The 15,457-nt window shown below is 44.5% G+C and overlaps 1 protein-coding gene across 1 annotated transcript; it reads left to right on the top strand.

The window, feature by feature from the left end:
- Window positions 1–9,213: 9,213 nt before the first annotated feature.
- Window positions 9,214–14,602, top strand: LOC132227639 (keratin, type II cytoskeletal 6A). The gene is made up of 9 exons (XM_059682977.1): window positions 9,214–9,789; window positions 10,668–10,882; window positions 11,208–11,268; window positions 11,425–11,520; window positions 11,645–11,809; window positions 12,306–12,431; window positions 13,236–13,456; window positions 13,677–13,711; window positions 13,824–14,602. Exons 1-9 carry the CDS (start codon window positions 9,250–9,252, stop codon window positions 14,057–14,059), a joined length of 1,695 nt encoding a protein of 564 aa, XP_059538960.1. The 5' UTR covers window positions 9,214–9,249; the 3' UTR covers window positions 14,060–14,602.
- Window positions 14,603–15,457: the final 855 nt, after the last annotated feature.

Raw genomic sequence — 15,457 nt, 5'->3', positions numbered from 1 at the left:
TTATAATTGAAACTTTGTTGCTGTCACTGGAGCTGAGAGTCAGCTCCTACTCGCTCCAGCTCTGAGGCCACGGCCTGCTGAAAGCAGGTATCTGGGGTTTGTTTAGCTTCTATAATTGAAACTTTGTTGCTTTCAGAGCTCAGAGCCGGGCCGTGGCAGGCGGGGAACCTTGGCTTCCTCCATCACTGGAGCAAGCAAGCCTCCTGCTCGCTTCAGCTGCGTGGCTGCCGGCCGCCATCTTGGTTGGGTTAATTTGCATATTGTGCTGATTAGCCAATGGGAGGCATAGTGAAGGTACAGTCAATTACCATGTTTGTTTGTTATTAGATAGGATATATATACATACTATATTTTATTCCAATTCATATATGCCTCTTCACTTAAAGGAAGTACTTTATGACTTCTCTTTGGTATATCTGAATTGTCAGCATCACTAGTCATGGGTTTTGAGGCCATTATAAATAAGAGTTACTTGATCACAAACACTGTTTTATTGTGACAGTTGATCTAATAATTGAGATAGCTACTAAGTGACTAATGAGCCAGTAGTATGTTCAGTGTAGATACACTGAACAAAGGGATGATTCACATGCCAGGTGGGACAGAGTGGAATAGCACGATATTTTATCAGCCTACTCAGAACAGAATGCAATTTAAAACTTATGAATTATTTATTTTTGGAAATTTTGATTTAATAGTTTAGGACCATGGTTCACTGTGGGTAACTGAAACCATGGAAAATGAAACCATAAATAAGGGGGAACTACTCTATATAAAAGTCAATTTTGTATTATGTCAGCAATGAAGAACTGAAAATTGATATTTTAAATTTTTTATAAAAGATTAAATACTTAAGTATATATATAAAACTATGTGGAGAATCTATATGTGGAAAATTATAAAATACTGATGAAGAAAATCACAGGCATAAACATATGAAGAGATATTCCTTCATGGATTGGAAGACTCAATATCATTAAAATATCGATTCTTCCCAATTTGGTATACAGATTCAACACAATCTCAGTTGAAATTCCAGCAATCTCTTGTAGATTCTAAAGATTCAAGTTGATTCTAAAGTCTATATGGAAAGGCAAGGTTAAATAGGTGAAGCACAGGGAAGGGGGGGGGGGGGTTAGGGTGATGATTCTCTTCTGTATGATACTATAATGGTGAATTCACAACGCTATGCATTTGTAAAATCTTATAGAATTTTGCAGCACATCGTGAACCTGAATGTTAGAAGTTTTTAAAAAGAATAACCTATGAGGTTAAGAAATCCCAGGATGAAATGCATGATGTGAAATGAATCTCTCTGTATTACAAATGTGTAAAACAACCTCATTGAGAGGTGTGGGGACTAAAAAGGCTGACCTAAGTAATTTTGGAAATGAGTGAAATCTGCAAGACTAAAGGCTGTACATAAACACTGCGCTCTGGTTGATAAGGTTTTTTTCCACTGGGGATATGGCTTAATAATTCTGAAACCACTATTCATATATACTGGGATTGAAAACTTAAGTAAGTAAATGGCAGATGGTTGGAGCAAGGTTTATCACTGTTTCTGTTTGAGGTTACAGATAAACAAAGAAGGCTAAAATGATCAATATAGTAATGAATTAGAGTTAGTGACATCCGCATGAAGTTATGTTTAGTTTAATATAGACAGATGGTTACATACAGTAATATTTATAGAAATGTGCATATACAGGGGCTAGAATATAGTACACATATTTTTCTATCACCTAATGCTGCCTAGAAACAATGATACCCCAATAGCAATGAGCACATCTAGCTCCCAGATCTTGACTTCTAAAACTATTACCCAGTATTAGTGTGATGGTTAATTGTATATCTTCTTGGCTGGGCTACAAGGTGTCTAGATATTTGGTCAAAAATTATTCTGGGGGTTTCTGTGAGGATGTATTTATTTTATTATTTTAAAATCTTTATTGTTGAAAGTATTACATAGGTCCTCCTTCCCCCACCCCCATTAACCTCTTCCAGCCCGCTCCCATCCCCCCCAACCCCCCCCCCCCGCCAGGCCAGGCCCTCACCACTCCATTGTCTGTGTCCATGGGTTATGCATATATGCATACAAGTTCATTGGTTGATCTTTTCCCACCTCCCATACCTTCCCTCTGAGGATCAACAGTCTATTCATGCTTCTATGTCTCTGGGTCTATTTTTGATCTTCAGTTTATTTGGTTCATCAGATTCCACGTATGAGTAAGATCATGTGATACTTATCTTTCTCTGTCTGGCATATTTTGCTCAGCATAATATTCTCCAGGAACATTCATGCTGTTGCAAATGGTAAGAGTTCTTTCTTTTTTATTGCCATGTAGTGTTCCATTGTGTAAATGTACCATAATTTTTTTATCCACTCATCTGCTGATGGACATTTAGGCTGTTTCCAAATCTTAGCTATTGTAAATTGCGCTGCTATGAACATAGGGGTGCTTATATTCTTTCTGATGAGTGTTTTGGGTTTTGTAGGATATATTTCCAGAAGTGGATCACTGGGTCAAATGGGAGTTTCATCTTTAATTTTTTGAGGAAACTCCATACTGTTTTCCACAATGGCTGTACCAGTGCATTCCCAACAGTAGTGAAGGAGGATTCCCTTTTCTCCACATCCTCGCCAACACTTGTTGTTTGTTGACTTGTTGATGATAGCCATTCTGACATGTGTGAGGTGATACCACATTGTCATTTTGATTTGCATCTCTCATGCAGAGGAATTCCAAACTCGGATGATTAGTGATTTTGAGCATTTTTTAATATGTCTCTTGGCTTTCTGTATGTCCACTTTGGAGAAGTGTCTAATTAGGTCCTTTGCCCATTTTTTAATTGGATTGTTTGTCTTCCTTTTGTTAAGTTGTATGAGTTCCCTACATATTTTGGAGATTAACTCCTTGTCAGATGTATCATTGGCAAATATGTTCTCCCATGCAGTGGGCTTTCTTGTTATTTTGTTGATGGTTTCCTTTGCAGTGCAGAAGCTTTTTATTTTGATGTAGTCCCATTTGTTTATCTTCTCCTTAGTTTCCATTGTCCTAAGAGATGTATCAGTAAACATATTGCTACAAGAGATGTCCAAGATTTTGGTGCCTATGATTTCTTCTATCATGTGAAGGTGTAGTTAGATAAAATTAACATCTAAATTAATAGGCTGCGTAAAGTATATTGCCCACCATAATGTAAGTGGGCCTCACCCAATCAGTTGAAGGTCGAAATAGAACAAAAAGCTGACCCTGCACTAAATAAGGGAGAATTTTCTTATCAAATTATTTTCCTACTAGTACACTGGTGCTTTCTAGTTTGGCAACAACCTGTCTGCCTCAGGACTTGGACTAGGACATCAGCTCTGCAGATATTAGACTTGCCAACCTCCCAAAACCACATGAGCCAATTTCATACATGTCTATATATATAAAAGTGTAGTATACAAATCGACTGGATGGCAGAACGACCGGCCGCTATGACCTGCACTGACCACTAGGGGGAAGACACTCAACACAGGAGCTGCCCTCAGCCCACAGGCCCCAGTCGCCCAACGGGGAATGGGGACCTGGGGGTGGGTGGCAGCGGACTCATGTGGCACCAAGCCAAGGCAGGTGTGAATGAGCAGGGCCCCAATTGCCCTGTCTGTCGCCCCCCACACAGAGGATGAGTGGCAGCAGTGGTGGGGGAAGGGTGTGTGGGGTGGTCAAATGCCGGCAGCAGGGGAAGACCAGCCCTGATCGCAGGCCAGGCTAGGGACCCTACCATTGCATAAATTTTGCGCACTGGGCCACTAGTATATAAGATTATATCTTCTATTGGTGTGTTTCTCTGGACAACCCTGGCTAATACCATTGGAAATAAAGGCTCATTTATTAGGAATGAAGGAGAAACTATTGTTTCTAGGAATGGGGTGGGAAATATAGGATTACACAAGAGCATCTTTCAGTGCCATAAAGTAAGGAAGCACAAAAAAAACACCGAAAGAGCTCCTAAAAGCCAAATTGGAACTATCTGAGCCAGAAGTTAATTAATTAAAAACAGATAATACAGTATTTGGTTATAATCCAAAGTATAAAATAAATATTCATGGTTCATACTTATGTAAATAAATGATTGGATAATAATTAATAAGGGATGATAGACACTCTCATGCAGAGGAACTCCAAATCATTTATATAGGTGTTCCCACCTCAGAAAGGTAGAGAATAACTCTTCCCCTCTAAGTGTGGGCTGTGCACGCTGACTTCCTTCCGAAGGAATAAGGGGTAAAAGAGTAACTTTACAGTAGAGAAATCTAATGAACATTTCCTCAACCAAGTAAGCAAGGTTAATATCAACAGTGATGTCATGTTGACAGTGTGTGCCCTTGATCTGATGAGGTGGGAATGGTGCTTAATCTGTCTATTTGTGGTCCCCCTAATCATAAAGAGTCAATACACCTCACTGTGAGACTACAGACTGATTGAACTTAGGGCATACTTGTCACTGACTACATTTTTTAATCTAACTGCATAACAGTTATTATATCATAATCAAGTCCTTTCTTAATGAAATCTAATACCTAGTTACATTCAGATTTAGATGAAAAAGTAATTATTACTTAGACATGCATGGACATATTTATAAGTGAAATGACCTGATACCTGGATTTTCTATAAGATGCTTCCTCAAAATAAATGGAAAATACAGATATAAAAAGTAGGGGAATTAGATTAAACAATAATGATAAAATATTGATAATCATTTAATCTGGGTAATTGGTATATGTTGGTTGAATACTATTCTCTTTAATTGTATCTGTTTGAAATTTTCAATAATACAAATTTTATTTCAGTCATAAAGTAGTCTGTTATACTGAGAAGAGCACAGATATGTTTGGAATTAAATTTCTAGTGATGGGAAATATGATGTCTGGTAGGAACATTTCAGATGACCCACAGCATGGTTCTAGAAAAGAAAGAAGCCCTGAGGTCAATGATATCTACATTGAATAAAATTATTTCCATGAATTATGAAAGAGGAACATTAATATTTCTAACTTAAAGTTATTAAATGAACATTTTAGTTAATATGACATGTTAAATATAAATATGTGAATGGGAGACTTCTAAATATAACCTAGTAGAGGAAAGGGAGGTATTTCCCACTTCTCAGGAATTACCTAAAAACAATAAGAAGAACAAGAAATATAAAGGTTAACTCCACCCTCAATCACACAAAAAATCTTAAAATCCCTAAATTAAAAATATATCTATATCACAAAGATAAAGAATCGACACACAATTGTTAGGAAAACAGAGAGTGTAGCTGCCCACAGCTGAAGATCTGAGAAAAGCCAGTGGAAACACTCTCACAAACAAACAAATCCAAACCAAGCAACAGGAAAACCACAACGGAATGCCAGACAAAGCAAATGCTGAGGTTTTCCTACTTGCCAGGCACCATTGACTCATGAAACTCCTACTAAGCCGATGGAAAGGACACTTCCTCAGGCACAAGTCCAAGAAGCTCATGTTGCAGCAGTCAGAACTGGGTGTGTGGTCTGGAGGCAGGTTCCCATCCACACTAATAAAAGAGAAACATGGTAATTGGCGTACGACCGCTACCCTTTTCATTGGCTAATCAGCGAGATATGCAAATTAACTGTCAGCCAAGATGGCGGCCGGCAGCCAGGCAGCTTGAAACTAACATGAGGCTTGCTTGCCTCAGTGACGGAGGATCGTTGGAGGAAACCAACGTTCCCCGCCTGCGGCTACAGGCCTCTGATCGGGCAGTTTAAGAAACATTGTAACAAATACTGCCGGACTTCAGCCAGCAGATTCGCAACATTGTAAGCAAAGGCAAAAAAAAGAAAAGAAAAAAAGGAGCGGTTAGGAACTTCAGTCACTCCCAGCCTGAAAACAGCCCTCAGCCCCTCACCCAGACCGGCCAGGCACCCCAGTGGGGACCCTCACCCTGATCCAGGACACCCTTCAGGGCAAACCAGCCAGCCCCACCCATGCACCAGGCCTCTACCCTATATAGTAAAAGGATAATATGCCTCCCAGCACCGGGATCAACGTGACAGGGGGCAGCGCCCAAACCCCCTGATCGCCCTGCGGCTCTGTGTGTGACAGGGGGCGGGGCCCCAGCCCCCTGAGCAGCCCTGCTCTGTGCCTGATAGGGGGGAGCTCCAAACCGCCCCCCCCCCACAGGCCCTGCTCTGTGTGTGATGGGATAGAGCCATAACCTCCCCATTGGCCCTGCTCTGTGGGTGATAGAGGGCGGTGCCAACCCCCTGATGGGCCCTGCTCTGTGTGTGACGGGGGCAGCGCCCCAACCCCCTGATTGGCCCTGCTCTGTGCATGACAGGGGGTGGCGCCGCAACCTCCCCATCAACCCTGCCTTGAGTGTGACAGGGGACGGTGCCCCAACCCCCCAATTGGCCCTACCCTGAGCGTGACTGAGGGTGGCATCACAACCTCCCAATCTGCCCTGCTCTGTGCATGACGGGCGGCGCCCCAACTCCCCAATCGGCCCTGCTCTGAGCCCGACCAGGGGCTGCAACTAGGGATTGGGCCTGCCCTCTGCCACCCGGGAGCAGGCCTAAGTCAGCAGGTCATTATCTCCTGAGGAGTCCCAAACTGGAAGAGGGCACAGGCCAGGCTGAGGGACCCCCCCTTGCCCCCGAGTGCACAAATTTTTATGCACCGGGCCTCTAGTATATCATAAGTCTCAAGAAACTCTGAAGGCAGCATTGAACAAGGAATAGTCCAGGCCTACTGGCAGCATTGTGTTGGTGAAGCAAAGAAAGACTGTGAATTGTGAGCCACTCTGTAGCGATCTTGGTTGGTTTTCTGAATTAAATATTAAAATAAATATTTACCCCAGCCCTGTGTCATAATGGGAATTCCTGCCAGCCTGGATATGGCCTTGGCCCCTCCTCCCAGAAGCCTTTCTGCAAATGCAGGTCCAGAAGTAGCTTACCTCATTCAGAGATGAGCACTAGTCAGAAAGGAACCATTCCAAAAGCACAAGAAGATACTTTACTTTTTTAAAAACTCAGGGAATAGAAAAAACAAAAAACACTCAACAGAAAAGTCACAATAAAATAACATTATGTTGACTTTGAAATTCAATGAAATACACATCATGATAAAATCAGAGAACAAAGGGGCAACATAATCTATATATAAAAAACCCTAATATGCAAATAGACCAAACCACCGAACAACCGAGCAACCAGTCGCTATGACATGTGCTGACCACCAGGGGGCATGCGCAGAACAAAGCGGGCGTTTGCAGCAAGCGGAAGAGTGCAGAACATGGCGGGCATTGGCCGTGGTGGGATGGTGGAGCAGGTGAGCGGGGGCACCAGACCAAGGCAGGGTGCTGGTTGCTCTCATTGGGGTGAGCCTCTGGTGGTTACTGAAAATTCTTTGCTCCCGCATGCTGTGGTCCCGCCTGGCACTTGCACCTGCTGCTGGTGCTGGAGCCGCCACTTGACTTGGCTGCAGCGCCAGGTCCCAGCCCCAATTGCTCCGTGCTGTCAACAGATGGGAGGGGTTGCTGCTGGGCCCAATCACCCTTCAGGGCTTCTCCACCTCCCCCTGCTCCTGAGGGATGATCAGGGCCTGCAGCCTCCTCTCACACCAGCTTCTGGTGCTGGAGCCACTACTCACACCCACAGCCAGCGCCAGCCACACTTGCACCTGCAGCCGGCGCCAGAGCTGCCGCTCACACCTGCTGCTGGCACCCGGCACCAGTCCCGATCACTCTGCACCGTCAGCAGGTGAGAGCAGCAGTTGCCGGCCCTTATCATTCCTGAGGGTTTCTCCACCTCCCCCTGCTCCTGAGGGGCAATCTGGGCAGCAGCCACTGCTTGCACCTACTGATGGTGCTGGCCCCACTTGCACCTGCTGCTGGCACCAGCCCCAATCACTCTGCACTGTCAACGGGTACGAGTGGGAATGGCACCGTCAGTGAATGAGAGTGGGGCGGCAGCAGACAGGGGACCAGGGTCTGCAGTAGGAGGAGCCGGGCAGGGTCATGGAGGATGGGCCGAGACCTGCCCCTGTGCCCACCACAGCCTCACGGCCCAAAGTTCCTTTCAAGGTGCACGAATTCGTGCACTGGGACTCTAGTGAGACAATAAAATATTAAAACATTCGCTTGTGGAGCTCAAAAAAGAAGCAGAGGAAAAACAAAACAAAACAAAACTACAGTCACCCAGCTGGCATGGGTCAGTGGTTGACCATCAACCTATGAACCAGGAGGTCATGGTTAAATTCCCAGTCAGGGTACATGCCTGGGTTGTGGGCTTGATCCCCAGTGTGGGTGTGCAGGAGGCAGCTGATCAATGATTCTCATCATTGATGTTTCTCTCTCTCCCCCCCCCCTTTCCCTTCCTCTATGAAATGAATTTTAAAAAGTGGTGTTTTTTTTTTAAAAAAAAGCCACAATAGAAATGAAGGCCAAACTGAAAGTAGCACAAAGAGAAAAAGACATTGCTGAATGCACAATAAGAGACAAACAGGTGAAGCGAAGAAAAGCCAGCAGTTACGAAAAAAACAATCTTAAAGTATTAAAAGAGAATCAAAAGGTGGGAGAAAAAGTAAGTCCAACACAATTTGGAAAAGAGGATGTGGGAGTATAGAAGAAATAAGCCTGGCCATGAGATGATCCATCTTATAAAGCTGGGTCATAAGTACACAAGGGCCCATCCTGGTGTTATTCTACTTATCTACCTGTGTGGAATTTTACATCGAAGGAAAGGCATTTTTAACTTTGTAATCAACAAAAAGGAACAGGACTCTTTCTATTAGGCATATTCAACAGCCTGTATTGAGCTGCAGTATCTCTGCTGAGTGAAATAGCAGTTTGCAGAGGAGAGCACTCTGATACACAAGCATAAAATGCAGAGCCTTTGTTTGATTCAGTGACTAACGCCTAGCTCAGTGAATTGAGAATAGTCTTATTGTACTCAGATCAAGTCAAAGCTAGAAGGCAAGAAAATTTCCCCTGACTATAGGAAGCCAAAATGCAATCTTCATATTTCATAACTTTTCTAATAATCCAGCTGTGATCTCACTGCTTGTAAAGCCCAACCCTCCCCAATCTGCAAGCTCACCTTCCAGGACTGAGCCCAGCCCATTTCCACTATATATAAACTGCTGCCTGCAAACTCATCACACACCTGCTGCTCTCAGCTCTACCCTCCAGCATCTCACGCCTTCTTCAGCCTTCTCATCTTCAGGAACCATGTCGAGCAAATCCACCATCAGGACCCAAAGCAGCAGCCACCGTGGCTTCAGTGCCAGCTCAGCCAGAGTCCCTGGGGTCAGCCGCTCTGGCTTCAGCAGTGTCTCTGTGTGCCGCTCCAGGGGCAGTGGAGGCCTCGGTGGAGTGTGTGGAGGAGCTGGCTTTGGCAGCAGGAGCCTCTATGGCCTGGGGGGCTCCAAGAGGATTTCCATCGGAGGTGGCAGCTGTGCCATCAGTGGAGGATATGGTGGCAGAGTTGGAGGTGGCTTTGGCTTTGGAGGTGGAGCCGGGAGTGGATTTGGTTTTGGCGGTGGATCTGGTGGTGGCTTTGGGCTCGGTGGTGGAGCTGGCTTTGGTGGTGGCTATGGGGGAGCTGGCTTCCCTGTGTGCCCCCCTGGAGGCATCCAAGAGGTCACGATCAACCAGAATCTCCTCACTCCTCTGAACCTGCAAATCGACCCCACCATCCAGCGGGTGAGGACTGAGGAGCGGGAGCAGATCAAGACCCTCAACAACAAGTTCGCCTCCTTCATTGACAAGGTGAGCCAGGAGGACCTGTCCTCCAGTGGGGATTCAGAGTCCCCAAAGTAGAGGACCAACACATGTTCTCTCGGGGGGAGAATAGGGTGGAGGGGAAAAGGGACTCAGCCTGGCTTCCCATTGGGATCTGATAGGCAGAAGCTGGTGGAAATCATTTAGAACTGTTGAATATCTAAATGTCCCTCATTCCAGTCTAGAAAGAATTCTCAACTTTTGAGAACCCTGAAGCAAAGAAAAATCAGTGAGAAAATGGAATGAATTAACTTTACCTTGTGAAGAAAATCTAAGACATTAGAAATAAAATTCCAGTGAAAACTGCTTTAGAGCTTGTGTAGTGGGGGAAAAAGAAAAGAAAAGGATATTCTACCTGGATTAGAAAAAAAGACAGAAACATTTAGATGTCTCATAGAAACACTAATTGATTTTAGAAACAGAGAAGGACAATTCAACGAGGATGTTTTATAGGACACTCATACACTGAATGGGCAGTTAGAATGGAATCCATTTATTAATTAGATTTAAATTTTAATTATTGGATTCTAAACATTTAGCTATGTCATAACTAAATAAAAACGTTGTGCTTTATATCAGGGAAATACTGCTTTAAACTAGTGTGATTGCACTTGACAAGAGAAATGTTGAAAGTCTCTGGTAGGCTCCATTACTTAGAGGGTGAGAGCACCTCTGTGTCCATGGGGGAACTTCATGGAGGAGATCAGTGGGGTGTGAACAGTTTGAGGGAGCAGAACTGTCAGCTTGAGCCTCTATACAATGTCTAATAGTCCAATGCTGTTACCACACAGGCCTGCTTGGGAACCTGACAACTCATACTACTTTCTTCCTTCCTTTGTCTGGCAAATACCACTGTGTTCCTCCAGGTGCGCTTCCTGGAGCAGCAGAACAAGGTTTTGGACACCAAGTGGACCCTGCTGCAGGAGCAGGGCACCAAGACCATGAGGCAGAACCTGGAGCCTTTGTTTGAGCAGTACATCAACAACCTCAGGAGACAGCTGGACAGTATCCTTGGGGAGAGAGGCCGCCTGGACTCAGAGCTCAGAGGCATGCAGGACATGGTGGAGGACTTCAAGAACAAGTGAGTTAAGGAGAGATATGGGGTAATTTCCAGAACTGCACACTTCAAACCAGGTTGAGATGTGGTCATGATTTTGTAGCAAACCATGTCCACAAAGATGAAAATCACAAATGTTGCTTAAAAACAAACCTGAGAGAAATGAAGCAAAAGGCCGGATAGGTGCATAGGGAGAGTAAAAAAGGAAACATTTAGGGACCACAAAAATCATCTTTGAGGCTTACTGTCAAGAAAGCTGACCTTGGATATATCCATTATGGAAAGTTCTGACCCCAGGCTGCCTTTTCTGTATCATTATCACCACTGATGTATGCCTTTCTCATTCTAGATATGAAGATGAAATCAACAAGCGCACTGCTGCGGAGAATGAATTTGTGACTCTGAAGAAGGTGAGCTGATTACAACCAAGAGTTCATGTTTCTTTGCAAAGGAAGAAAACTCTGGCGTCCTCCCCACATCTGAGAGGACAAAAGTGGGGAGGCTAAAAGGTGGACAGATGGAGAAGGAGGGCTCAGCTAACCCCATGGTGTTGGCTTATTCCCCAGGATGTGGATGCTGCCTACATGAATAAGGTTGAACTACAAGCCAAGGTAGATGCTCTCATGGATGAGATCAACTTCACCAGAGCCTTCTATGAAGCCGTAAGCATCTCGCTCTTCATTTGAATTACTCTAATGGGGCTCTGCAAAAGGGTGGAAGATCATGGGGTTGGGAAGCCTGTAAACTTTACAGGAGAAAATGATCTGACCATCTTATGTTCTGCAGGAACTGGCTCAGATGCAGACGCACATCTCAGACACTTCTGTGGTCCTTTCCATGGACAACAACCGTGACCTGGACCTGGACAGCATCATTGCTGAAGTCAAGGCCCAATATGAGGAGATTGCTCAGAGGAGCCGGACTGAGGCTGAGTCCTGGTACCAGACCAAGGTGAGCAGTGAGTGGGCAACTGATGAGAAATTCTTGTGTTCATTCCCTAAACACTAGCAAGACTACCATACTTCACAGGGAAAATGTACTTCTAAGGAAGCTGGTGTCCTCTCACAGAATGTGTAGCCTGCAATGATAGAGTAGATAACGACAGAATTTATGTGCAATTCTGTAAGTCAAAGAAACCCAAGCAAGAGGAAAGCTAATGTAGATAAGAACCTAGTGATCATCGCTTTAGCTTCACACTGATGCTGCCTCTCTGCAAACCAGTGCAGGACATTGCTGGTTCTGAAGAGAGCTAGAAAGGCAGTGGTTTCATGATAAGGTAGGTCTGAGATTAGTGTAGAGGATCCAATGACCTAGTAACATCAGCATTTCCTAAAATCTTTTTTGAAAAGCCATTGGGTTTAATTTATTAAAAGCCTGACACAGCGTGACAGTCAGTGTTAACATGTGAAAGGCCATATACATCAGCTTCTCTCCCTCTTTGCTACAGTATGAGGAGCTTCAGGTCACAGCTGGCAGACACGGAGATGACCTGCGCAACACCAAGCAGGAGATTGCTGAGATCAACCGCATGATCCAGAGGCTGAGATCTGAGATTGACCATGTCAAGAAACAGGTATGGTGGGGACTAAGGAAAATAAAAGCATCCTTTCCTTGCTAGACCACCACGTGGTCACCAACCATCATTTTTTATTCCTGGGAATTTGGGAGACAATAGGGAGAGGACACCATGCAGTGTCTACCCTGAGTGAGTTCCCACAGGTAGGTGGATAGATCCCAACCCAAGAGCATGATAAAAACAGGTGGACAAAACCAATTTGCCCTGTCAGAGCTGTAAAATATAGTCTAGAAGCATTGAACAGAGATGACATGGGAACAGTTGATTTAGGAATGAACGAAACTGGGAAAGAAAAGGCAGGCCAGGAAGTGTGGAAGATTGGTGCAAATCTGCCCAAGGTTCAAGGTCAAAAAAATGACAGTCAAGCAAGGATATTGAACAAAGACCAGTGTCACCTAAAATTGTGAGGTATAAGAAATCCATCACCTCCATGAGAATGTTTGTGATTTTGTACAAGTTACTGTGGCTGCTACATGAGATTATCAAAAGCTGTCAAAATTTAAAACAAGTTAGTGGGTACATTTCTTCCCTTGTCCCCTGGTCTATATCTGCTGTAGTACCTTCTACCAGTCAGCCCCCACAGCCTCATGCAGGGTGGTTAGTACAAAGGGACACAGTTTTTTTCAGATGACTCATAAATTAGATTAGGTTTGCAGAATGGACAGAGACTGGATAGAAAGGGTCTGAGCTGCATTTCCATGCTAACGGGGCTCTGGCTCTCTTCCTCACTGGGAAATAGAAACCACAGCTAGTCTCAGGAGGACTAGATTGCAAGTTCATTCTGCTTATCTCCCCCTCTAGTGCGCCAACCTGCAGGCCGCCATTGCTGATGCTGAGCAGCGTGGAGAGCTGGCCCTCAAGGATGCCAAGAGTAAGCTGGTTGAGCTGGAAGACGCCCTGCAGAAAGCCAAGCAGGACATGGCCCGGCTCCTGAAGGAGTACCAGGAGCTGATGAATGTCAAGCTGGCCCTGGATGTGGAGATTGCTACCTACAGGAAGCTGCTGGAAGGCGAGGAGTGCAGGTGGGCAACTCACAACCTCCTCTATCATCTGGGTGCTTCTCCATGATGTGCAGCCAGTGAGCACAAACTTAAAGCACCCTAGTGATGGCCATAATTATTACTCTCAGAGAACCATGGAAGAGGCAGTTTCTGCATGGATGGTCCTCACATGGAGGCTTCCCACACTGGTCCAGTAGTGGTTCTCTGAGGTCTCATGGTCTCTGTGTTTCTTCCTTTCTAGGCTAAGTGGGGAAGGTGTTGGACCAGTCAACATCTGTAAGTATCTTTGCTTGCCTCCTTCCCTTACCCTTGTGTTCTTCTGACTTGACTCAGGCTGACATAATGAGCTCACCATGTCTGTGTGTCCTTGTTTCTCTCCCTTCCACAGCTGTGGTGCAGTCCACTGTCTCCAGTGGTTATGGCAGTGCTGGTGGTGTCGGCAGTGGCTTTGGCCTGGGCGGAGGCAGCGGCTACTCCTATGGCAGTGGTCACAGCCTTGGAGGTGGCTTCAGTTCTGGCAGTGGCAGAGGCTTTGGAGGTGGCCTCGGCTCTGCTGGGGGCAGCAGTTCCACCATCAAATACAGCACCACCTCATCCACCACCAGGAAGAGCTACAAGCACTGAAGTCCTCCCATTGGCTCTTGGTCCCACATTGTCTCAAGGCCCCCTTTGCAGCTGCATCGTCCTCTCTTCAGGTTGCTTCTTCTCTCCTGTCTCAGATTTCTCTTGGCCCCTGGGTTAAGCTGAAATTGCCTAGTCCTCATTTCCTCTATGAATTCCTGTTAGATCTGAGCTTTCATTACTCACTCTAAGAAGGTCAACAATCAATGTCATGCAGACATGTAGACATCTTTTTGATGTTCCCATATTATTATCAGATATATTAGTCTGCCATAATTCTGGTAAGAAAATGATGTATGCCCCATGAAAATTGAAACTTGATCTACATCATCTACAGAATGGGGAATCTTGCCTTTGATGTCTGACTTCCCTGCTCATTATAACTCCACACAGGAGTTGCCCTTAGGACAAATAAGTTATCTTCCCATCAGTGTCCCTACATGTATTGACACAACACTCTCATGTACAAAGTTATATCCCTGCAATATTTTTCTCTGCGCTTTGCTTTCTTTTGTTGTGTTCAATAAAGCATATTTCTAATACAAAGATTTTGTGTTAGACTATATCTCTGATCATGTATTGGTTCTAAAACTTTCTCATACCACACAATGATCCTCATATTCAGAGAACCATTTCTCAGCCGCACTGACAAGTTACCTTGCTTCATGCCCAACTCGGTCAGTCAGCACTGTGTGAATCTCAGCTATCCTGTGAGTTGATGACTACCAACAACTATTCAGTCCTCTGCTACTCAAGTCTCTTTCTCAGAATGAAGTGTTTTAGAGAAAAGGAAGCCAGGGTCCTGGAACCTAAATCAGTATAACCTCATAACTGAGGGGTTTTGTTTTTCAAGCTCCATCGTTTGGTGGCTTGGTCCCCACCCAGATATCTGAGACTCTCGGAGATACCCCTCACTACTCCCACCCACAAACAAGGAAACACGGTACTGACCCAGCAAAACAGAGGCCAGTTGGTAGGAAGGCGAAATGCTTGATTCCTCTCTATGATAATAAAGACTTTTGCCACAAAGTTATTGTTTTTACTAGTATATACCATCTTGAGATGAATCAAACCAGTTGGTACAGAAAAAAATATCCCCAGATCATGGTGGATGGATTAATAAAACCACATAGTGCTAAATGAGTTGGGAAAGATTTCCTTTGCATCCAAAGATAGTTGGATTCACTGAAGAAGTTCTCTTGACAAATGCTGGTTAAAATTTATGGACCTGTAAATTTGATAGTCTGTTAATTACATCTCCATAACTTTGAAATAAAATAACTCAATAAAATATATTAATAAAACCTCGAAAAAGTGTTGGTTAAGAGTTTTGTTCTGAAAAGCTATTGGCAAAAAGATGAGATTGAAAGATGGTCCATGTGGACAGGCAGGAGGTGGTTC

This window comes from Myotis daubentonii, chromosome 2 (assembly GCF_963259705.1).
Source record: "Myotis daubentonii chromosome 2, mMyoDau2.1, whole genome shotgun sequence".
NCBI classification, from domain to species: domain Eukaryota; kingdom Metazoa; phylum Chordata; class Mammalia; order Chiroptera; family Vespertilionidae; genus Myotis; species Myotis daubentonii.
This window is presented reverse-complemented; position numbering and strand designations above follow the sequence as displayed.